Raw genomic sequence first — 25,842 nt, 5'->3', positions numbered from 1 at the left:
TTTAAAATTAAACACACATCGGCTGGTGTAGTATTTAACTCTTAAGGATGCCGTAGTTTGGCTTTTATAAGGTCTTCTTTTTACATTTTTGCCTTTTCACATTTCAAGCCATAACTTTTATTATCGGTCGTGAGTCTATAGCCTTAAAGGTGTTTTCCCCAACAACCTATAACATGGTTCACCATGGCTACTTTTAGCTCGTGTACCCCACTACTTACACTCTCTTTTTTGGAGCAATCCAATATCTTACTGTATTATCCTTTTCTCAATAAGTGTAGTAGCTTATTACTTTTATTATATTTCCCACGAAGTTACAAAATTCGTAAATTTAGTCAGGATAACAAAAAATACACATTCTCTAATTCACTGTTATTAACAAAAATACAACATTTCACAGATATAATTCCAATCTGTCTTTATCAGTCCTGGTGTTTATAATTTTGGTTGCCCTGGGATCCAGGGCATCTTGTCACTATGGTGGGTTTCTCATGAATAGCTTCTCTTGTCTGCAGTGCTCTTTGCCTTAAGCTCCTCCCCCCTGCAGCTTAGACACAGGGACTACCTACCAGCAAGCAGCAGTGTGCAGAGGCTTATACTACTAACTACGGACAGTCTTTATAGCAGAGCTGACTGGTTTATTTATTAAGTGAGTTAGCGAAGCTCAGAGTGTCATTGTGTGTTATATCCATCTGATGGATGTCATCATCTCTCATCTCTGATCTGTCTCCTTTTTCTATACGTCAGATACTAGTAGAATATTCAGAAGCTAAAGGAAAGTGTAGATAAACCCTGTACCCCCATAATCTAAGTACATTGTCAGCACACAGCATCTCATAGCACAGAGGGATATGCTTGGAGAGTCTCCGCCCACACTCTGGACCATCACTGAGTTATAGGATCTAAAACAGCAATAAAAATTATAAAGTAGGGGGTTAAAATGATCTTTATTGTTTTAACACACAAGGGTAGTACAATTTGAGAACTTTCTTTCATGGGTAAACCCCTTTAATGTATCATTGGTCCAAAATCTTTCTTACAAATACCTGCCCCTCCATGGCCTCTTTGCTGCCTCCAGTCTATTCTTTTTATATGCATTCTGTCATATTTCTTCAACCCATGAAAACTCATTTCTCGAAGGTAATTTATCAACTACTTTTTGAGATTATCCGTTAGATAACATGGAACTATGTGGGAGATTTATCAAGACTCTGCCTAAAAGACTGCTTAGTTGCCCAAAGCTACCAAGTGCAGCTCCTCTTTGAAATATTCATGAGCACTGGTAAAATGAAAGCTGAGCTGTGATTGGTTGTTATGGGCAACTAAGCACATTCTTACTCTTAGGCAGCTTGATAAATCTCCCTTATGTTTCTAAATTAGGGTTAGTCTTTCTCTGGATTTGCTTTAGTGCTGAACTGGTGAATGTAATAGATGGATGGACTCAAAGGGGCAGATTTACTTACCCGGTCCTGTCATGATCCCGCGGTGCGTTTTCCGACGAGGATTCGGGTATGCCGCGATCCACTAAGGTCGTGGGTCCAATTTCCTGCATGTGTTGCCTCCTTCTTCCTGGTGCATGTGAGTGCTTGATCTTGTGACCTATTTTCGTTTTTAAATTCCACGGTTTGTCCGAATCTGTTAGGTTGTCCGACGTCCACTCCCCCGCTGATGTGCCACAATCCAATCACATGCGCCAAAACTGAAATATTTGTGAAACCCGTCAGAATCGCGGTCCGCGGACCCTTAGTAAATGAGCCCCAAAGTTTTACTAGAATGAAATACCTATAAGTGTAGAGTATTTTTCTCCAGCATCTCTATTGTTCATATACTATTCTCGGTACATACCTCTCTATTGTGCGGAGAACATTCTACCTACTAAGCATTTTGTAGCCGTATTTGTCAAATATCTTGATGTTTTATGCTGGAATCCCATTCACAAGTGTCACTTCTATGTAGACATTTTATGACTGCATTTAATTTGAATTGTGCTTTTTTATCTAAGTACAGAACGTGCCAGATATAACCTTATTTACTGTTTCCTTGGAAACTGCAGAGCTACAAAGTGTCTGCATCTGTTTGTTCGATTTTGCTTTTACAATAAATTCTATGTTATATGGAGTAGGGGATAGCTGTATTGCCTTTTATTAGACTATAATGTCAAACCTCTGAAATTGTGATTATTATTTTTTAAATTTTCCCCTTATTTTTACTGGCAACGTGGAATCCTGAAGCTTGTCTGTTTGTTAATCTTTTATCTATTTGTAGCAATATTTTATGGCAGAAATATCCACATCTTCAATCATGATAAGATATTTTACGTCTGCAAATTTCAATGTGATAAAAAATTAATATATAGGCAACACCTGTCTGCCGGATATAACAGTAGAAGCTAGAGAACAGAAGGATGACCAACCCAAAAGTAACCATCCATCTATTTTATTATGAATAAGTATTTTTGAGACTAATGGGCATCAAATAGACAACAACCAAAATTAAAATGGCAAAAATTCGGACTTTGCCACCTTTAAAGGAAAAGTAGGTCACAGTATAATCTGTCAACAGAAAGTTATAGATCTGGAGGAACTGAGCAAATTGTACATAGTGTCCTATCTGCAGGCAGCATGTTATAGAGCAGGAGGAACTGAGCAGTTTGTACATAGTGTCCTATCTGCAGACAACATGTTATAGAGCAGGAGGAGCTGAGCAGATTTTACATATTGTTTTTCCTGTTGGCAGCATGTTATAGAACAGGAGGAGCTGAGTAGGTTTTACATATTGTTTTTGCTGTTGGCAGCATGTTATAGAGCAGGAGGAGCTGAGCAGAATGTACATAGTGAACTGTCTGCACACAGCAAGTTATAGAGAAGGATGAGCTGGGCAGAGTGTTTAATGTCCTTTTTGCAGGCAGAATGTTGTAGAGCAGCATGAGCTGTGTAGATTATACATAGTGCCCTATCTGCAGACAGCATGTTATAGAGAAGGAGAAGCTGAGCAGATTGTACGGTGTCCCTTCTGCAGGCAGCATGTTACATAGCAGGAGGGGCTGACCAGATTGTATATAATGTCCTATCTGACAACACTATGTTATAGAGCAGGAGATGCCGAGCAGATTGTACATAATGTCCTTTCCGAAGGCAGCATATTACATAGCAGGAGGAGCTGAGCAGATTGTATATAGTGTCATATCTGACAACACCATGTTATAGAGCAGGAGATGCTGAGCAGGTTGTACATATTGACCTATCTGCAGGCAGCAGGTTATAGAGCAGGAGGAGCGGAGAAGTTTGTATAAAGGGTCCTATCTGCAGATGGCATGTGATAGAGCCTGTGGAGCTGTGAAAATTGTACTTAGTGTCCTTTCTGAAGGCAGCATGTTATAGAGCAGGAGGAGCTGAGCAGATTGATATATCGTATAGTTTTGTGGATCAATATAAAATCCATACTTTATAGTTTTGGTGGCTAAGTCATATACCATAATTGGGGGTCTTTTTATCTCTGTATTGGCAACTTTTCTCTGTATATTGGGGTCATGGATATGCCATAAACATTTATGGTTGAAAAATCTCTGGCCTCATATATGCTGATTTGCTGGGTTCTTATGATTGATATTGGTTTACTGAATGTACTTACAATCTTCAGGTTAGCAGGAGTAGATAAGTGTCCATTCTTATTTATAACCTGCGAGGACAAATATCTGACAATGCAGTTATTTTGGACAATTGAATCCTCCTTAGGGATGGAAACACGGCGGAGTTTGTACATAAATCACTTTACTCTCTCTGCTCTGTAGCGGTGGATCCATTACCGCTCAGGCTGATTTATCCTGTTGTCACTTGAAATCTATGTCATGTACATTTAATCATTCTGTAAATCATTTTGAAGTTGATACATGTGGGTGTTAAAGGGGTTGTCTGGGAGTTTAAAAAAATTGCCTAAGATCAGTAAATGTGTTAAAATAGAAAAAAATCTATATTCAGTGACCTCCGCTCCAGTCCGGCCTACCCAGTGGCCTCTAAGATCCTTATCAGACTTCACTATAACCATGTGACCTCTGCAACCAATCACTGGCATGGGCTATGTAGCCTGATGCCAGCTATTGGCTGGTCCTGTCCCATGGATGAACGCCAACTCCCCACTTGAAAATCAAACCAAAAAATATTGGCAGGAACCCTTGAGGCGTCAACATTGAAATCCCATAGAACATCCCACAATTTTTGTTAGCAAAACGCAAAAGATATTTGCAGAGGTTAGGTAGAGTTTATGCCTAGAATTCCATCTTAAAGGGGTTGTCCACAGTATCTGATCACAGACAAAAAAAAGTTTCAACTGCTACAAAAAAGTCTCAAAAAGTATTATAATAAATCAGACAACATGGTGATAAGTCCCCTCCCCCTACTTGGGTCTACAGAAGATGGCTTTTTGTGCTCTCTCCACAGGCTTGGCTCCTGGTATAGGGAATATGTTACCAATTTTTGTTTTACAATTCGGCAACCAAATATATCCCATTTTTTTTTAATTTGTTCTAATTTTTAGTGTGATTTTTGTTTTGTTTCTTCTTTTTGCTTCCCAATATTATACGAGCTGCCATCTTTCCTGAGCTTATATGCAGGGGTGTAACTTGAGGTGGAGAAAAGGATGCGGTCGCAACCGGGCTCAAGAGGCTTTGGGGGCCCATAAGGTCTCACTTTCCCATATGAGAAGATGAGTACTATGAACCAAACATTATAGACAGGGGGGCCTGGCACAGACTTTTCCCTGGGGCCCATCAGCGTTATGTTACGCCACTGCTTATCTGACAACCTACTGGCCAAGGGCATAAATATTCTGGATCCAACTTACTATGATTAGTATTCATGACATAAAAAGAGGATATATATGCTTAACCGGGCCAAAAGGAGTTGGCTGCGAATGCGCGGTCACTCTCCATTGTAGTGTATGGACATATTTGGATACACTTGGATATTTAAAAGGGCTTCTATAAGGCCTGAGCTCTCCAAACAACCTTACCATGGGAAGAGGGGCTGCAAACCCCTTATTTCGGGATAGTTGGGACCCGCTTCTATCACATATTCCATATATATATATCATAAATACTGGACATGGGAATGCCATCTCCTATACACGCTCTTTCAGTGTTGAAAAGCTGTGTTACACAAGATTGTAATTTTTATAAATATAATAACAAACAATATCCCCAAAACATATCTAAAAAAAATCTGCTTTACAATAAAACAGTTTAAGATTTTTGGTGGCATGTTTTGTTTTACTACAATGAGAGACAGGACATACAGTGCAGATAATCTGTTTCGGCAAATTGCTATCTGTTTCAAGGGACAATTGAAAGGCTGATCGGTGGAGGTGCCGCCCATGATAAAATATTGATTGCCAAAATAATTTGTGAGCAGCCTTTTTTACCTTAAAGAGGACATATCAGGCCGATTTAAACCAACATGGTCCCAAATCAACCTGTTTGACAGCTGTAGATGGAGAAGAATTTAACTTAAAAAATAACTTTTATACTTACCTAGATGTGATTCTGACTCACATCTGAAGATCCTGTGCCGGTGCCTCCTCTCGTGAACTGGCAAGGGAATCTGAAATAACGACCGATTTAATTGCGCATGCGCTGTAAATACGGTGGTTGTGCAGTGAACCTGGAATGTACTAAGCCAACTCCACAGGCGCAGAGACGCCAAAGGGATTGTGGGACAAAGTGATTCTAAAGGTGATTTTTTTAAAAAGTAATTGCTTAAAAATGCTACAAGACAATTTGGGAAACTAAACCACCGGTTCGTAAGGACCTGTGGATGGATTAGTGTCCCAAATCTCCATGATAGTTTCCCTTTAATTTCGTAGAAATGTCAGTCAGGTTATAGCAACTTGTCTCCCTAAACTCAGAAATGAATTAATCATGGATCCATTTTTTTCAGCAGCACAAATCCAACAAAACTATTTGCCGGTACTTTTTAATTGTTTCTTTTGTCTATGTTTTTATTTTGTTTTTTTGAATTTAAAGTGGTTTACATACATATAAAATATGTTTTTTTAATTGATTATCCTGGACAATTGTTTTAAAGCCAGCTAGATATCCCTAAATAATTCATCTATTTGCAGTGTAATTAAATTGACCTAATTTCCTTTTAATCTGTAGTTTTTCATTTTATCTCAATTTTAGGACTCAAATCTTGTGTATCCTGTCGTCCTCAAAATGGATCCTAATGGGTTTTTCCTGCACTGGGTGGATCAAAACAAGGTAATTCAGACCATTTTATTTTCTGGTTTCGGTTTATGTGTCAAAGATTTTCTATGCATCTGGATTTCAAGCCACAGGACTCATTGTTAAAGCTTAACTAAACCTTAGAAGCCATTTTTCAATTTCAGAAGTGAGCAGATAAAAAAGGTGAACTTTCTAATATACTTCATGAAGTAAAGAAGCTTCTCTGTGAATTTTTCCTGCTCTTTCTCCTGTAGTGAGCAGTGTATCTGAAGCTTTCTGAGCTCTTTTCACTTCAGACAGATAAGAGGCTAATAATTAAATCTTTCCAAACTGAGAGAATATTTCCCTTTATAATGCTGCTATCTGAGGTGATTATACTATCCAAGAACTGTCTGTAAAGAGTTGAGTCTCTCTATCAGTTCCCTTTTCTCTCAGCTGTTGGTGGATATAGGACAGACTGATTTACACAAACTGCTTAATACAGGAAGAAAGGCAGAGGAAGAAGAAAGACACAGGGACATGTTTATATAATAAAGTATATTACAAAGTTTACTATTATCATCTGCACTATTAATTTATAAACTTTTGTCAAAAGTTGAGTGACGCTTTAAATTCTTGATGTAGGGGGAACTTAAAAGAGTGAAGAGGGGCTGAGTCCAGGAGCCTTAATATGTAATGGCCCTGGTACAGATTATACATTAGGGCCCGGTAACATCCTGCGCTGGTGCCTCCTCTCGCAAACCGAGATGATGTGATGAAATTATTGAGAACTGTGTGTTAGAATTAGTCTGTATTTCATATATCCATCATGTGGATATATTTAAAGGAAGTCTTTTAAAAAGAGAGCTTTTTAATAAGAGCAGAAACTTATATTTTGGGGCCTCAAAGTGATAAAACAATGAAAAAATTAATATCTTTTTATTGATATGCAAATATAGTGCAGTGTGCAAGTGCACTGGGATTAGGCCCAAATTTGCCAGAATTACATAATCAGCTGTGGCACAGACAAGGACTGAAAATTGTCTTATTTGCCAAAGGGGCTTAGAAATTCCACTGATGACCCAAATATTCCATTATCTTTTTTTAAAACTTTTGAAATTTTGTGTCTTTTTTTTTAGTATATTTCTGTTAGTTGAAGTTAGTCTGACTGTACATGGACAATGTGTAGCCTTTAGCGAAGGATATAATAAGCAGAACTTTTTATTGTACATGAAATGTTTGTAACAAGAAGATAAAGCATCATGGTGAAAAGCAATGTGACAGAGATAAGAAGATCAATCAGATCTTATCTGTGATCGGTTTCTTGTGGCTGGAAGGGATGATCAGATGTCCTATTGCTTGTCCGTTTTACTGGGGCATCTTGTAATATATTGTTCTCTATTGTGGCTTTACAATAAAAGCATATTTAAAGAAAATCTGCTTATATGCATTATGAACCAAACATACCTTCAGAATGTTGTAGCTACACTGTTGCAGGAACATATCTTGTTTAATCCCTGAACTGAGTGGTTTTGCGGAAAAAACAATTATAAAATTATTATAATGAGGCTCTGTTGCTCCTGTGGCTGGCTCGGCGCTTCTCCTCTCACATAATTTATGCACTGCTCAGAGAATGATTTATTCACTGTGTTATCCCTGAGATGCAGAAGTAATCAATTGCTGCTGTCTATGAGTCATCCAGCTCAGGTTGATTAGTCCTGCCTGTACAGTTCAGGAAGCTCCATGTAATGTGCTTATGCATGGCAGGCAGCCATGACCCCAGCTTTCCCAAGGCCCTGAAAAATAGTTTTTTGAGAAAAACCACTCAGATTAGGGATTAAACAAGATATGTTTCTGCATCAGTGTAGCAACAGCATTCTCAAGGTATGTTTGGTTCACAGTGCATAAAACAAATGGTAGATTTCCTTTAAGTAAGAAGATCACATTGGTGGAAGTTCAGAGGCTGGTCTGGACAGCCATTTCTAGACATTGCTTGAAAACTTAAAATTTCTGTTGCTTTTAACCGTGTTTTTTCCTCCCTTATTACATAAATTGGATGTCTGGGATTGGATTTTAAAAAATACTTACGGCCTGTTTAGACAAGGTCTGACTTGGCAGAGACTTCTGCTATAGTATACTCTGGTTTACTGGCATAGACTATGGTAAATGTGGTGGGCCATTATGTTCCCAAACCCATTGCCAGCCCAATTCCCACTCTGTTTCCAAAGTGCCATGTTGGGTGAAATGGCAGATATGGGAACATTCATGGGCCTCCTCTGTAAAAAATATTCAAGCGCAGGGGTGTACCTGGGAGAGGCAGGGCCCTATACAATCATGTATACACACACTTCTTCAATCATACACATTTAAACAAACTCACACACACTCATACTACATTCATGCCCATGTACATTATGCAGCCTGTATCCTCCATTCTTTTGTGTTTCAGGTTGGCTGCGAGGGCCCCCTGACACTGTGGCCCCATAGCAGCTGCTATTGCTGCTAACCATGTAGTTACGCCCCTGCTCACGTATAAGGCAGAATCAATCCCCCCAAATGGATCTCTGCAAACATGTAGCCTCCATTCTTCCATTTCAGGTTTTCTGCCAGGGCCCCCTGACACGGTGGACCCCATAGCAGGTGCTATTGCTGCTTCCCCTTTAATTACGCCCCTCCTCAAGAGTAAGGCATTACCAATCCCCTCAATGGATCTATACAAACTCAAATTAAAGTTACCAACTATCCCTCCTACTGCTTATTACTGGACTTCTTTGTTCTACTTGAATAAGTGCTGTGGCTGCTGTAATCACAGGACTTAATTACTGTAACTAGAAAGATCCTTCTAGGGGGGCGAGATAAGAGTTAGGCCCATATATTGGACCGATCCCATGGACTGCATACATTGCACAAGATGTGATTCCTTGCATAATACAGAAAAATGATGCAAGGACTTCCTGGGCGAACTGCAGCGGCGACAATGTAACAGTTAATACATTTCGGAAGTCCTTGCATTGTATTTTCTGTATAATGCAAGGACTCCTGTCCTATGCAATATTTGCAGTCCATGGTATCTGGACATCAGTTGATGTCTTCACGTGAGAAACCACCGGTTGGTTCCTCATCCAGATTTTGCTTCATACCATCTCACTGGGTTTTTCTCACCAAGTGCTTTTTACTATAAATATATCCAGTCGGAATCTGAGAAACCGTCTTTGATTTACATAATTTTTGGTTCTGCAGACACTTCAGTTTAATTCTAGGTGCCGCCACATGACTTGTGTAATCTCTGTTTTTTATTTGGTTTATGAAATGTGACATTTAATTCATTTTCTTTACTTACTGAATCTGCGTTTTTCATCACATTAATTCTGTTTGCTCTTCTTTCTGGCCTTTGAAATCATTTCATCTATTCATTGTGTCTCCTTTTCATTCTGCGAGCCTCATGATTGTATGTTCATGGTGATTAATTACTATGGGGTAAGCACATTCCCAGTGTTCTATGCATCGTATGAGACAGGGGCGATGATGTACCGTCTTCTTACATACAGTAACCGGATAAAAGATCACTACGGAATGTACTCAATGTTAGTACAAAGAAGCTTGATTTTTGTCATCATGGTCATTAAATAATAGCACAAAACAAACTGTAGGGCAGATTTATCGTGGCTTGTATACAAGTTTTTATGTGGCATTATAAACCCGGAATTATAGACCCGGAATTACTTTACCAAGCCCTGGATCACTGCATTTACAATGGGTTATAGCTTAAATCTAGGCCAGGTCTCTCACTGCTCATGTATTTCTTCTCACTGCACAATGAGCTCTATACAGGTAACACTAACCCGTCATTACATCACTACTGACAATAGATGATGTCACAGCTTATCTCCTCCCCCTCCCTGTACAATGACTTCTATATAGATAACACTGACCCATCTTTACATCACTACTGACAATAGATGATGTCACAGTTTATCTCCTCCCCTTCCCTGTACAATGACCTCTACATAGATAACACTGACCCATCATTACATCACTACTGACAATAGATGATATCACAGCTTATCCCCTCCTCCTCCCTGTACAATGACCTCTATATATAACACTGTCCCATCATTACATCACTACTGACAATAGATGATGTCACAGCTTATCTCCTCCTCCCTGTACAATGACCTCTATATAGATAACACTGACCCATCATTACATCACTACTGACAATAGATGATGTCACAGCTTATCTCCTCCCCCTCCCTGTACAATGACCTCTATATAGATAACACTGACCCATCATTACATCACTACTGAGAATAGATGATGTCACAGCTTATCTCCTCCCCCTGTACAATGACCTCTATATAGATAACACTGACCCATCATTACATCACTACTGACAATAGATGATGTCACAGCTTATCTCCTCCCCCTGTACAATGACCTCTATATAGATAACACTGACCCATCATTACATCACTACTGACAATAGATGATGTCACAGCTTATCTCCTCTCCCTGTACAATGACCTCTATATAGATAACACTGACCCATCATTACATCACTACTGACAATAGATGATGGCACAGCTTATCTCCTCCCCCTCCATATACATTGACCTCTATATAGATAACACTGACCCATCATTACATCACTACTGACAATAGATGATGTCACAGCTTATCTCCTCCCCCTGTACAATGACCTCTATATAGATAACACTGACCCATCATTACATCACTACTGACAATAGATGATGTCACAGCTTATCTCCTCCCCTTCCCTGTACAATGACCTCTATATAGATAACACTGACCCATCATTACATCACTACTGACAATAGATGATGTCACAGCTCATCTCCTCCCCTCCCTGTACAATGACTTCTATATAGATAACACTGTCCCATCATTACATCACTACTGACAATAGATGATGTCACAGCTTATCTCCTCCCTGTACAATGACCTCTATATAGATAACACTGACCCATCATTACATCACTACTGACAATAGATGATGTCACAGCTTATCTCCTCCCCCTCCCTGTACAATGACCTCTATATAGATAACACTGACCCATCATTACATCACTACTGAGAATAGATGATGTCACAGCTTATCTCCTCCCCCTGTACAATGACCTCTATATAGATAACACTGACTCATCATTACATCACTACTGACAATAGATGATGTCACAGCTTATCTCCTCCCCCTCCCTGTACAATGTCCTCTATATAGATAACACTGACCCATCATTACATCACTCCTGACAATAGATGATGTCACAGCTTATCTCCTCCCCTCTCCATATACAATGACCTCTATATAGATAACACTGACCCATCATTACATCACTACTGACAATAGATGATGTCACAGCTTATCTCCTCCCACCTGTACAATGGCCTCTATATAGATAACACTGACCCAACATTATGTCACCTCTGACAATAGATGATGTCACAGCTTATCTCCTCCCCCCTCCCTGTACAATGACCTCCATATAGATAACACTGACCCATCATTACATCACTACTGACAATAGATGATGTCACAGCTTATCTCCTCCCCCTCCCTGTACAATGACCTCTACACTCACCGGCCACTTTATTAGGTACACCTGTCCTTTAACACTTAATTTCTAATCAGCCAATCACATGGCGGCAACTCAGTGCATTTAGGCATGTAGACATGGTCAAGACAATCTCCTGCAGTTCAAACCAAGCATCACTATGGGGAAGAAAGCTGATTTGAGTGCCTTTGAACGTGGCATGGTTGTTGGTGCCAGAAGGGCTGGTCTGAGTATTTCAGAAACTGCTGATCTACTGGGATTTTCATGCACAACCATCTCTAGGGTTTACAGAGAATGGTCCGAAAAAGAAAAAACATCCAGTGAGCGGCAGTTCTGTGGGTGGAAATTCCTTGTTGATGCCAGAGGTCAGAGGAGAATGGGCAGACTGGTTCGAGCTGATAGAAAGGCAACAGTGACTCAAATCGCCACCCGTTACAACCAAGGTAGGCAGAAGAGCATCTCTGAACGCACAGTACGTCGAACTTTGAGGCAGATGGGCTACAGCAGCAGAAGACCACACTGGGTGCCACTCCTTTCAGCTAAGAACAGGAAACTGAGGCTACAATTTGCAAAGTTCAAATAATCATAATGCTCATAAAATTTTATGAGCGTTATGATTATTTGAACTTTGCACATTGCTTGAACTTTTCACTTTGTCTGTATTGGTCAATAATGATTACATGACCTCCTCCATTTTGTTTATATATCTGTACACAACCATGGATATTCAGCTTGAGAAAGCCTCACTGTTTGGAGCCGAAATGTTGCTCTTTCACATGGATTAATTACACTAAGGTATTTTTTCACTACAATCTGGTGTGCTGCTTTTTTTCCTATATATATATATATACAAAAAAAGAAAAAATAGCAGCACAGTCCTTTAGAGCAAAGTATAATGGGTGTTATCCTCACTCTCACCAGTCAGAGTGTAGTAGATATCCAAAAAAATGAAGACAGGCATCACTCCAAATTAGTGAAGAAACAAGGGTGTTTATTCCACCTCCCACAACGCAAAGCTTGACAAAGGCTGAGACTACAGCCAAAACGTTGCGGGAGGTGGAATAAACACCCTTGCTTCATTTTTTTGGATATATATATATATATATATATATATATATATATATATATATATATATATATATTAATATGTATGTATATATATATGAGAGAGAGAGTTATTGTATATATTTCAGTCTTACTATACCCAGCCAGTACAGGTAGTAGGGAATATCTGAACTGCAGACTGGGACTTGTTGTTCATTAACAGCTTAAGCCAAAGTTTATATCATTAAAACCTACAGGAAGGCAAGACAAAAATGCAAAAATTTGCCAAGAGACTCAGACAGGAAAAAGAAACATCCGCCCTGACTCCAGGCAGACAACAGGTTTCTCCTTGGCTGATTCCTGTGACCTGAAGATTAGCGATATAATTCCACTACTGGTGGCTTCATAACATTAGCCTTGTCCAGCAAGAAGTGATTTTAGTTCCACAGGACAAGAGAATACGTCCTATACAGTTTATTTACTTTACCCACTTTTTTCAGCTAAAAAAAAGAAAGCGAAGCAGAACTTTTAATGGATGTATACACATTTAAAAAAAAATAGGTAAAAGTGGGCAACCCATATAAAGTCATAGTTGCGAATGTGAGCTTCAGAAGGAGATCCAATTCCTGCCTATTTATTTACCTGCCAGTATCTCTAGTTGATTATCACACAGAAACAAGTTTTGAAAGATACAATTCTCATCTTTACAATGACACCGGAACCCACTGAAGCCCAAGATAGTAACATCTGAAGTGACACTACCCTTCAGTCACTAACAGTGACTTGTTTCACGCAAAAAAACGACTCTTTTCTGCTCATTTTTACATAACTTTACAATTTTTTTTTATAGGTAATCACATAAGATTTACAGTAACATAAAAGAGGGAATTCTATAAAGAGAGTTTCGTACCCTACCTGAGGGGGCTGGTAGTTTAAATGATGTAGAAACTGGTCAATGTATTACTTTAAGTTGTCTTAATGACAAAGTTTCCTGACCCTACATAACGTATTTTTCGGACTATAACGCGCATAAAAAATCCTTTGATTTTCTCAGAAATCAAAGGTGTGCCTTATAGTCCAGTGTGCCTTATATATGAATCATACTTACAGACAACAGCCGCTATGAACTGTGCACAGGTCTGCCACCTGCTGGTCATTCATCTTATAATCAGGTGCGCCTTATAATCCAGTGCGTCTTATATATGAACCTAGAAGTTTTAGAAGGCGTTTATTGATGGTGCACCTTATAATCCGGTGCGCCTTATGGTCCGAAAAATACGGTTTTTGCTTTGTTAGCTTGTTGGACACTAGTGTGTATCTGCTGTCCATTGTAGAAGAGATGAACTATGTTTAATTGCTTTTATCCACAGTATATTATAACAATCCAGTCATTTCAACTGAAAACTTAAATTTAGTCCTTTTACTTTCTGTTCTTTTACAATTTTCTTACTGGGTAACCATGGAAACTGTTCAACAGCTTCATCCTAATTCACTGCCATACCTATTAGAACGACTACCTACACTGCGCTGTGCAGTATGAAAGCCGCCATAGAAAGGGGCTCTAAATAGCCACAATCATCCTGCTGCTCCACAACCTCATTTCTCTCCTGATCTCAGTATAGAATGTATAGTACAGGCAGTCCCCGGGTTACGTACAAGATAGGGTCCGGAGGTTTGTTCTTAAGTTGAATTTGTATGTAAGTCGAAACTGTATATTTTATAATTGTAGATCCAGACAAAATATATTTTGGCCCCAGTGACAATTGGAGTTTAAACATTTTTTTACTGTAATTGGACCAAGTATTATCAATAAAGCTTCATTACAGACACCTTACAGCTGATCATTGCAGCCTGGGACTATAGTAAAGCATTCAGAAAGCTTCACCAGATGCCAGATGGGTCTGTCTGTAACTATGGGTTGTCTGTAATTCGGGTGTCCCTAAGTAGGGGACCGCCTGTATTGTCCAGTATAGATCGTCTACTCTGCCATAGTGGTAATGCCAGCAGGAGTATTACTCCTCCTCCATAGCGAGTAGAACAAGCTTCTTATAGTATCTCATTATCTACAGGTTTTCTGGCGGACAAGACATGCAATAAGCATTTACTGCATTTGTACAGTTTTCCGGCCTGTTCACCACTGTTTCCGAAAGTAGACGTGAGTGGGCAGAGCAAGGGGCAGGTGGAAATGTGAACGCCTCCTCCCGCCTTAGTTACGGTATTTTTCGGACACAAAAAATCCTTTGATTTTCTCAGAAATCAAAAGGTGCGCCTTATATATGAACCTTACTTAGAGACAATAGCTGCCTTGAACTGTGCACAGGTCTGCCACCTGCTGGTCATTCATCCTGGTGCGCCTTATATATGAACCTAGATGTTTTAACAGGCATTTATTGATGGTGCACCTTATAATCCGGTGCGCCTTATAGTCCGAAAAATACGGTACTATAGCCTCCAGCAGGAAAAAGGCGGAGGCTACCCCTGAAATCTCTGCCAGATCTTACCTTGCGGTTTAATGGTGTTGACAGATTTCAAGAAGGTAGTCACCACCGTTTCTCCAGTGTCCTGTTACCCCTCCATCCCCCAGATTTCTGAGGCCCTTGAAAATTCAGTCTGGGATAGAGTTTTACCACTAGTGTTGCCATAGCTAAAACCTTACATTAACGGGGTATTGCTTTATTTGTATTGATGAGTGGACCTGTTAAGATTGAAGATAAGCTGAGTTCCGGGTTTTCTAAATGTTTTTGGGTCTAGGTACCAAAGCTGGACTGGCCATACCCCTTTTTGTCTATAGAGGCGCGGAAGATCCGCTTTGACAATTATTCGGCAGTCTAACATGCCCACTTGTATTCTGTGAAAGTTTTCGGAGCGGAACTTCCATGCCCCTGTAAATACCGTTAAGGTATTCTCTGTAATTAAAGGAATTTGTATTGCTATTTCCAAGCTACTAACACTATGGGGGGGAATGTATTAACCCACTTGCACCACAATTCTGGTGGTTTTGCACCAAAAACGTGTGAAAAGCCTTACACCACATTTATCAAGGCTTTTGAGACCTGTTTTCGCCATTTTCCGACTTGTCTGACTAAGAGGCGTGGCTTGACCTAAAAGGGGGTGTGGCCTATTTTTATGTTCAGTGTGCCAAAAATTGTGTAAACAGAGTTTAGACCACTTTAAAGAAGGTATAAACTGGAAACCGACAGTCTTATCCTGCACTGGATTCATTAACACATTGACAAATCTGGCACTGAAAATGACTAGGGTTTTCCTCCTCTAAACTGACGAAACTTGGGACACATTGATAAATCCCCCCCCTATGACTCACATTTATTAAAAGTAGTGCAGTTTGCCTGTGAAGTGTCCAGAGTGCGACAGTTTCATGAAATGTGACGCACATTTGTCATAAATCTGGTGCCCCCTACACTTCCCCGACAGAGTGCACTAACTTTTTTTTTTGATGCACCTTTAACATAGGACGGGGCTCACAATTCTGTCGGACTCGGCACGATAAATGTGTTGCAAACTCCAACTTAGCACCGAAACTCAATGTCATTGTTCTGGTTAATTAGGGAATTAAAAGCCATTGTCAGAATGACCTAAAGTCATTCCCTTGTTTGCAATTTGTCAAATCCGTGATAAACAAATTCCCCCAAATTTGCAGCGGAGGTAATTTTGTATCATTTGCCTATAACCGATTATACTGTATTATACACTGTAAAAAACTCTTATTCATGGCACATCTATTATTCATGACAAGCCTGACAGATTATGTCTAATTATTGTCTGATTATGTTTGTATGGTACAACCTGTTACCGAATTGTAGAATACACAATGGATGTTTTCACGGAACTGCACAAGAGGAAAATAAAGCGCTGGTTATGTTGTTATTTATTATTATCGTCCTGATGACCTACTAAGTAGCGCTGTTCAGATTGGCTTAACACCCCCAGGACACTACTAATGCATTTTTCAGAAACCTCAGCTTGAAAACATTGTAGTACAAGATGGTTCCATATTCTAGCCAAAATATAATACCTTGTGGCATATGGCCTTAAGATAAGTCCCAAAAAATAATACCCAGTGGCATATGGTTGAAATACATCCAAAGTTTTTATCATCATTATCAGTGTAGGGTTATATAAATACATCCAAAGTTTATGGTTATATAAATCCATCCAAAAAAACAGAAACCTCCACAGGGTACAATCATAGTCATAAGTCATAGTTTACTGTTTAGATAAGATTTTTATACCTTGTTCCATATAAAACCTGCAAATTCTTCATAATAATTTTTTTTATATTTCAATTTTATATACACTGCAATATCGAAGCAGATACAAACCCTCCTGAGCTGAACTGCAATACCTGCTCTATTTTTTGTGTCTACTGCTGGTAGTCAGCACATTTCCGGTGGGGTGAGCCATCTGCCTCAGGCTGCATGCACCCCACATTAAATATGCCCAATAGAAAGCTACGGGGACATGAATTAGCCACAATTTGTGTGGCTACCTCTTGACCTAAGCACAAGTACGTGAGCAGGAGACAGTACTGTGATTTATTTTCTTACAGTAGCTGAGGGATAGTAATGGGCGACAAATATTCCCATGATAATTAAAATGGCTCCCAATAGTTTATGATAACATGATATGGTAGAAACACCCCTTTAAGCTGCCCACTGTGCCAATCACTCCTATAACACAGTGTAAAAAGCCTGTTTTAGTTACTAGGTGCCCATGCTGCTGTAAGCACAGGTCACTTCTTATGAAGGTCCTTTTCCAGACACTTAGACACATGTTAACCACCAGCTTTCCTGTAAGCTAATAAACAATATAGTGAAATTTATTGGAATTATTTGTTAGAAACTAATTTACATCCATGGGTGATGATGTATCATATGTTGGCGCATGGTACCAGACGCGGGGATGGAACACCCCATGGCAACCCACTCCACCTCCAGGTACACCCACATTCACGTCCCTTCATACCCACCTTCTTTTCAGTGCAAACTGATAGCACATGTATTTAAGAAGTGTCTGCGAAACATTTGTGACACGGCTGCACTATTCCCAATTGGCACTGCGTGCCTCCCTGTGTACGTTCTTATACTAAGAAGACTTATTTCACCACCGGTAAGTGCCACTTCGTTCTTCTTATCTTGGCTATTCCACAAAAGTGACACAAAATTCTTCACATAACTTTTCTGTCGGACTTTGCACTACAAAAGAACGTTAAAGCTGCTTGCACCTGTATTTAAGAGGTTTCCGCTTGTTTCCGAAATTGTCCATGCACCACCAGCTTCTGCTCATAAAGGGACGTTACCGGAGCTTAGTCTGAGTTTGAGACAGAATTTTTTTGCATGCCCCTAGTTAGAGGTGCCCCCCTAAAAAGTTGGTGCACTCTGTCGGGGCAGTGCAGGGGGGCGCCAAGTTCATGTGTGCCAGAAATCCTAAATCTGGCGCCCTCTGCACACTACACAGGTAACTGCACATTGGACAGACTGCGCTGTTTTTGATAAATGGGCCATTCTCTGTAAATACAAAAATGACAATACGCCATTTATTATACAGTTTATCAGCCATTTTATCATAGAAAATATTATACTCTAACTTATTATAGATAATAAGACTCCTGACATTTTTATAGTGCTCTACATACACACAAACTCATCACACGGAAACTAACCTATTTTCGTTCTCTTTGATGTATGGTCTAAATGTGTCATCCTAAGCGCCATACAAAATACCAACCATTAATATTTATAAAGCCCCTATAGGGGCAGGAAAACCATTCTAGACCTGACCTAGAAATCAGAAATCTGCTCCTGGAGTTCAGCTCCTGAAATCAAATGGATCTGGGGAAAGACGTGTAACCATTGCTTAAAAATAACAATAGAGGGAATTGGAAAGTAAGAGACAACGTGTCCCGCCGTCTCTGCGACTCATTTGCAATTACATGAAGTACAGAACCCTTGGTGGCCTTAATTACTCGCAAACATTTACATATGCCCCGATATTCACCTCAACATCTGCTAATTGAACACATGTGAATTAATATGTCAGAACTTCTCCCACACTAACAATGGACATTGCACAGATTCCTGATTCATTCATGAAAGGTTTTGTGCATCTCGATCAGGGCCGACGGCAGCCCCTTTTGTATATAGCCAGTCAGCCCCCTGTAGTATATAGCCAGCCAGCCCGGTGTAGTATACATCCAGCCAGCCCCATGTATTATATACCCAACCATCCCCCTCTAATATATAGCTAGCCCCGTGTAGTATATAGCCTGCCCCCAGTAGTGTATAGCCAGCCCCCAGTAGTATACAGCCACCCCCCAGTAGTATACAGCCACCCCCCAGTAGTATGTAACCAGCTATCCCCATGTAGTATACAGCCAGCCTTTGTATTCTTATAATAATTTCTGTAATTCTCTGATATTACAATCTTGCAAAAGAAAAAGGTATACATTGCAACTCTCTCTGTGAAGACCCTTTAAGGACCTTTAAGGGACCCTTCTTTACCCACATACATGGAAATGCAAATGAACTGATATTTTAGCAACTGTGAGGGCTAGAAAGAAAATTCCATGCTCTAAAATGTCAAAATGTCAATTCCATGCTCTAAAAAGTAGCCAAGTTAATACATTTTCAATTTCCATGCTAAGCTATATAATTGTTGGGCAATATATCATAGGCCAGTGATGGCGAACCTTTTGGAGACAGAGTGCCCAACCTACAACCAAAACCTACTTTTGTGTCGCAAAGTGCCACCATGACAATTAAAGCAGTAACCTATTGATCCCAGCTGTATCACAGGTTTCAACCATATTGGCGACCTGAGGACACAAATACAATAGAAATAAGATAGAGAAATTTGGATTATAGCTTCCTTCCAGGGTCCCCTGAAGAGGAAGAATCAGGGGACCCAGAGCAGGAGCTCCAGTTATAATCCGTCTGTCTCCACACCTTCTAGCTTCTTGTGTAGTCCTGGCAGCCAAGGAGATGTCGGTGTAAAATAGCACTGAGAGTAGCACTCAAGCCTTCCTCCTTTGATCCAAGACAGACATGGGTCTTGGATTGCAGGAGGAAGGCTTGAGTCACATCTAGCAAATTCTGTGCTGGATGATGGCCTGGGTGCCCACAGAAATGACTCCGAGTGCCACCTCTGGCACCCGTGCCATAGGTTCGCCACCACTGTCATAGGCTGTGGCAGATTATGCCGTGAGTGTCTACAATTAAAATGTAATCATGTAGTTCAAAGCTGTGGTATGCTACACTAATAGCCTACACACAAAAAATGTCTAAATATTCTAATGAAAGTCTTTAAATTACAGATATTGTACGCTATATAGCTTTATATAAAGGAGGCATCGTCCTTCAGTTTTGTCTCTTATTTGTCAGGATACTTGAGGCTGCAGCCAAGATCTTCTACAAAACCTGTTTCAGCCCTGACCACCAGTAAGACACCATCCCCATAAAAGACCCATTCATATTTGTTGTCAGTGAAAACATCTCTGCACTTAAACAGAAATAAATGTGGCCAAAAATAAATTTGCACATGTAATTTTTGTTTTGACTGCTAACAAATAGTTTGAAAACTGCATTTTTCACATATTCCTCTCCTTCGAATAATTATCTGGTAGAATCTATGTAAGAAATATACAACATTAGTATTCTATCACCATTCTGCAGGTGTTTGCCATTTTATCCCCCTTCTTTGCCTCTTTCTCTCTCTGTACCAGTCTCTTTAGTGTTAGCACTTGTTTTCTATGGTCATCCGCAGCCATTGATAGCACACGATGGCTACAGACTCTATGAATAAACTGATAATAATTTCCTATTCCTACACAGAACACAAATACCCCTGAAACTCCTGAATACCCCTGTAAATGGTCTCAATTGAGAAGCATCTTGCTTAGTGTGCAGATGGCGGGGGGTAAATAATCGCAACTCCTGCCCATGCAATTCCTGATACACCCCTTATCTCCTTTGAGAAAAAAAAGAATTGAGCATGTTGGCTTTCAGTATGCTTGATCACCCCCTCCCCCTACAACATAATCCAAACAAGTGTCATCTAAGTATAATCTAAAAATAATGAACCACACTATTTATGGCTACCTCAAGTCTATAAATTTAAGATAACTTCAGACCTTCATGCTGCACATAAGGTCAGTTGTCAACTAGGTTTAATTCCTAAGGACAGGACATGGCAATGGAAAAATTCCTTCATGAAGTCTAAAGTCGATAATGTACGATCGACAGTTGCCTATAGGTAATGGACATAACCTAGCTCCTCCCCTCTCTCTTCCTTGGTACTCCACACAACATGCTCATATCATTGTCCCGTAGAAGTCAATGGGGGTCATTCATCTTATCTCTGTTTGCTTTGGCTTGCTTTTGCATCTTCTTTGGTAATTTATTAATCTCACCTTTTCCGTGTGTTAAAGGTTTTTTTTTTTTTATTTCTTTTTGAGACATTTGTTACAAATGTCTCAAAAATGTCGCACAAATGTCTCAAGTAATTTCTCTCCATTTTCCAAGTTTTTTTTAAGCATGGTTTTGTCTGTATTTTTTTGCACCAAAAAATGTCGCCAATTTTAGACAATTTGAAAAGATAAATGTCATTTGCCATATTTAGCATATCTGGAATAGAAGATAAATGTTTCTCACTGATAAAAAACAAATGTCCGGCGGACATTTCAAAATGTCCTCAAAAAGGCGCAAATGTTGCAATGAGATAAAAAATGTCTCAAAAAATGACAGAAAAAACAGGAAGAAATATAAAGATAAATGACCCCTAATATATCCAGGTGGTTATAATATTTTTGAACTGCTGCCCAAAAATCAAGCTCAAAATAAAGTGATGCAAAAAGTTAATAGTAAAATTGAGATTAAATGGTAAAATGAACGAATTGATTTGTTTTCTTAGTATATGTAAATATTTACAGTATAAATAAATGATTAAAGAAAATAATGATATGAAACTCCTTTAAGGAATTACATTTATGAACCGATGAAAGATATTTTACAAGCAGCAGCTCTTCTTCCACTAATGTAACTCCAGTTCTGAATCTATTACTGGTTCTCGGAGAAGATGTGTCTTATAAGATGTAATCATTTTAGCACAGTGAGTGGCGGATGCGCTATGTAATGTAGCAGAATACAGTAAGTACATAGTGAATGGTATGTACTTATAGGTTAATGCATCTCCTCATAGACATGTATTGTGGTGCAGTCATATGTCATCGTCTGGATCATAAACCGCTCTGCATGTGGGACTGAAGATTATGAGATGACACGGTTAGCCAAAAGCATTAACCCAAACGACTTCACTTGGCAAGTAAAGAAACCCACAATATGTCAGCTATGGGTTTACACACTAGAGGAATAGTATGAGGGATGGAACGATTTATTATTTTCCCTTTCGTGTAAGAACTTGCTTGTATCTGTGTCTGAGTCTCAGTCATTCAGTGTTGTTTTTTTTCCCATTAAAATGGTGGATAAGATGGAACCCAGCTCCATTTTGTCACGGGTGCTCCGCTCCCAGGTGTCGGCTTACGTCATCGACCGCGGTGGTCCAGTGGGTCCACTACTCCTGGTGCCTGACACATTTACTATATGGTGTCCATTATAAGTTCCTTTACATCAGCTCGAATGGTGAATCAGGCATGAGGCGAGTTGAGCCTCTCGCCCCAGGCAGAACCAGGGGAACAGTCACAAAGCAGGACCTAATGATTTAAAATAGTGTCTCATCGCTATTGAGACACTGCGTGGGGAACTTGCATACAAAAGAAATAATATGATACATTACCATTGGCTGGAAGAATGGGTGCATTGTTTTATAGTTCATCTGGCAGCAGGGAGTGTAGGTCCAGCTCCCATCAGCTTTAAAGAGAGCTAGGTTGCAGCGACTCAGTTAAGCAACTAGACACAGAATGGAGCTGTCTGCTTCCTGTACCAGCTGTTTTGTAGGGGTGCCAGGTGTTGGACCCCCACCAAACTGATATTGACAACCCATATTTTTAGCTTAATAAACCCCTTTAACAAATTGCCCTACTGGTGTGAGATAGAAATACTAAAAGGCTCCAACCTCGAATAATTGCGGTACATCGAGGGGTGTCCTGGGCACCTCAAATAATATCTATGCCTGCTAGTGACCGAAGTACAGTCTAGCCATAACCTGTGCCAAATTATGTTAAATCTGCCTTGATCTCCGCCTAAAAACTTTGACAAAAAGTTAAATTTTTTTCTGTGAAACCACGAAATTCACCAAAAATTGTGATTACATAGATACCTCCCAATATTATTTTTGGTGGGAGTGTCCGAAGAGAGGTGGAGTTTTCAATAGACATCCGTTTATTAGGATTTTATATGACCTCATGTTCATTGTTACCCATAGTAGGTCACTACAGGCTCAGGGTACATACTGCAGTTCCCCTAATGTGTGCTTAGCAAATATCATATCCTATCTAGACCTGGACAAGAATGAACGCTCAGAGTTTTATTGCTTGTTGACTCATTACGCTCTTAAACAAACACCACAGGACAGATGCCCAGTAGCAGATGGTACGTCCGCATCCCAGGCAAAGTCATCAGACAATAGAGATAAACATTATTACGGCTATGCAATACCTTCCCTTGTAGATTTAGAGGTTAGGAGGAATTAAAGGGGTATTCCATAATAATAATAAATACTTAATGTTTTATAAAAACTTTATTTCTATAGCGCCATCTTATTCTGCAACACTTGATATACCTTATATACTCGAGTATAAGCCTAGTTTTTCAGCACAAAAAATGTGCTGAAAAACCCAAACTCGGCTTATACTCGAGTCAAAAAAATAAATATATCTAAACTCACCTTTCCGGCGACCCCTGTATATCTTCTGTGCGATCTGTCCGGCAGAGGCGGAAGGCTATATACACTGGGGCAGGGGCTGGCAGGCTTTATACACTGGGGCAGGGTCTGGCAGGCTATATACACTGGGGCAGGGGCTGGCTGGCTATATACACTGGGACAGGGGCTGGCTGGCTATATACACTGGGACAGGGGCTGGCTGGCTATATACTGGGGAGGCTGTGACCAATGCATTTCCCACCCTCGGCTTATACTCGAGTCAATAGGTTTTCCCAGTATTTTGTGGTAAAATTAGGGGCCCCGGCTTATACTCGGGTAGGCTTATACTCGAGTATATACGGTATTATAAAAATAAATAATAATAATTGCTTTATTTATTTAGCGCACACAGATTACGTCCAGATAATCAGTCTCTGTCCCCAATGGGGCTCACAATCCAATAAACCTACCAGTATGTTTTGGAGTGTGGGAGAAAACCCACACAAACACGGAGAGAACTTACAAACTCTTTGCAGATGTTGGCCATGGTCCCCAGCGCTGCAAGGCTGTATTGTTAACCACTGAACCACCGTGCCACCCCATATTATGGGGTTTCACATGTGACACTGGAATTCAGTGGCCTGTTTTTAATGCCTAATTCTATAGGACTGCCAGAGATATGTAGCTGAGTACCATAGAAGAAAATAGAGTGGCATAGAATGTAAAACCTACTCTCCATTCATAGTGGGAACACAGGACCCCTCTTCTTCCAGGGGTCCCAGTTATGAGACTCTCAGTGATCAATTCCATGGACAGTATTGTTGTTCAAAGAAACTTTAGGGTTGTCCTGTTCAAGCTTCAGACACCTAATTTTATTATGTTTGATCCTTTAGAGTCATCCTATACAGCTTACTAACCATATATTATACATGATTTTCCCATATACTCGTATACTGGCACTTTACAGCAATTATTACCGCAGTATTTAGGTTAGATCTAAATTCAGAACACGTATGTCATATATTTTTATGAAAAAAAGATGAAAAAGACCAATTGTTGCCTATGATCTATGTCACAAAATAGAATAAGTAGCTTCTTCTTCTTCTCACTGACCCACTTACAGAGTTGGACAAATATAAGCAGTGCTGAGGAGTTAAGGGAATATATAGACTGGAAATCTGGTAACGTATAAGAATAAAATTTAATTGTATCCACAAAATTAGGTTAAAAATTACAATTATAATGTACATTTACAATGTTTAGCGTGGAACCCTTTGGGGCTACCGGGAAATCATAATTTTCCCGCCCTGTAAAACACATCTGCATATTCCTTACCCAGAATTCATGGCCCTGTAATTTCATGATACAGTAGTGGATCTACAGGTGTCCTCGATCACCCATTGGATAAGGTTATCAATAGGAGATAACAAAAGACTGTGTGGCTTCAGTTTCGGAGTGGTCAGCATTGCATATGGAAGAAATGATAAGATCTATTCTCTGCCATCTCCACTGAATTTGGAGTATTTGTAAAAATCTCATTTCATCTTTGAGCTATCACAAAGAGCTACTTATACACTCACGGTACACTTATATCTTGGTGAATTGTGAGCACATTTTTCTCATCGGTTCATCTTTAGTTCACATGAGTTTCCACAAATTCAAAGTAATGTACGGTATTTGGATTTTAATTGTCACCTGGCCTGACCTTTGTGAGAAAGGTCAAGGTGGAGCTCTCAGTAATGGCTTTGCTGTGTCTATGACTCACATTCATTAGCCATTCCCATCCATTAGTTTTAGTCTATAACAGCATAGCTCCCGAATATATGTAATTATTCTTCTTACACAACACACAAGTCTAGAGCGGTTATCATTGTCTATTTTTATATAGAAAGTAAGAACGAAATAGGATTTTATATTTCCTGTTTGAAATCAGTCTAAAATACGCTTATCATTTCTCGTGTAATTACAGTTAGTTCTCATGCCGTACCCATGACATTCAAACAGTGAAAAGTTTTGAAAAAAAAGTTGAGAATGGTGAAAAATAATAAATCCAATAATAAATTAAAGGACATCTACCACCAGGATGAAGGATTGTAAACCAAGCACAATTATGCTCATTTGCATATTTTTTTTTTTATAACCATAGAATAAGAAGCTAAAAGAAACACTGACCTTGCCAGAGGGGGCACACACCAGCGT

General features: G+C 39.6%; 1 protein-coding gene across 2 annotated transcripts in view; it reads left to right on the top strand.

Moving 5' to 3' along the window:
- The window catches only part of PLCB1 (phospholipase C beta 1), a 457,336-nt gene that overhangs the window by 23,056 nt on the left and 408,438 nt on the right, over positions 1–25,842 (top strand). For both annotated transcript variants that reach the window (XR_011854040.1, XM_072140489.1), the window contains exon 2: positions 6,173–6,250. Coding sequence is in view for 1 of the 2 variants with exons in the window: in XM_072140489.1 (XP_071996590.1) it covers positions 6,173–6,250 (78 nt within the window). In the remaining variant the exon portion in view is untranslated. The remainder of the gene's footprint in view (positions 1–6,172; positions 6,251–25,842) is intronic.

This window comes from Engystomops pustulosus, chromosome 3, assembly GCF_040894005.1.
Source record: "Engystomops pustulosus chromosome 3, aEngPut4.maternal, whole genome shotgun sequence".
NCBI lineage: Eukaryota > Metazoa > Chordata > Amphibia > Anura > Leptodactylidae > Engystomops > Engystomops pustulosus.
Note: the sequence above shows the minus strand (reverse complement) of the source record. Positions and strands in the feature narration are given on the sequence as shown.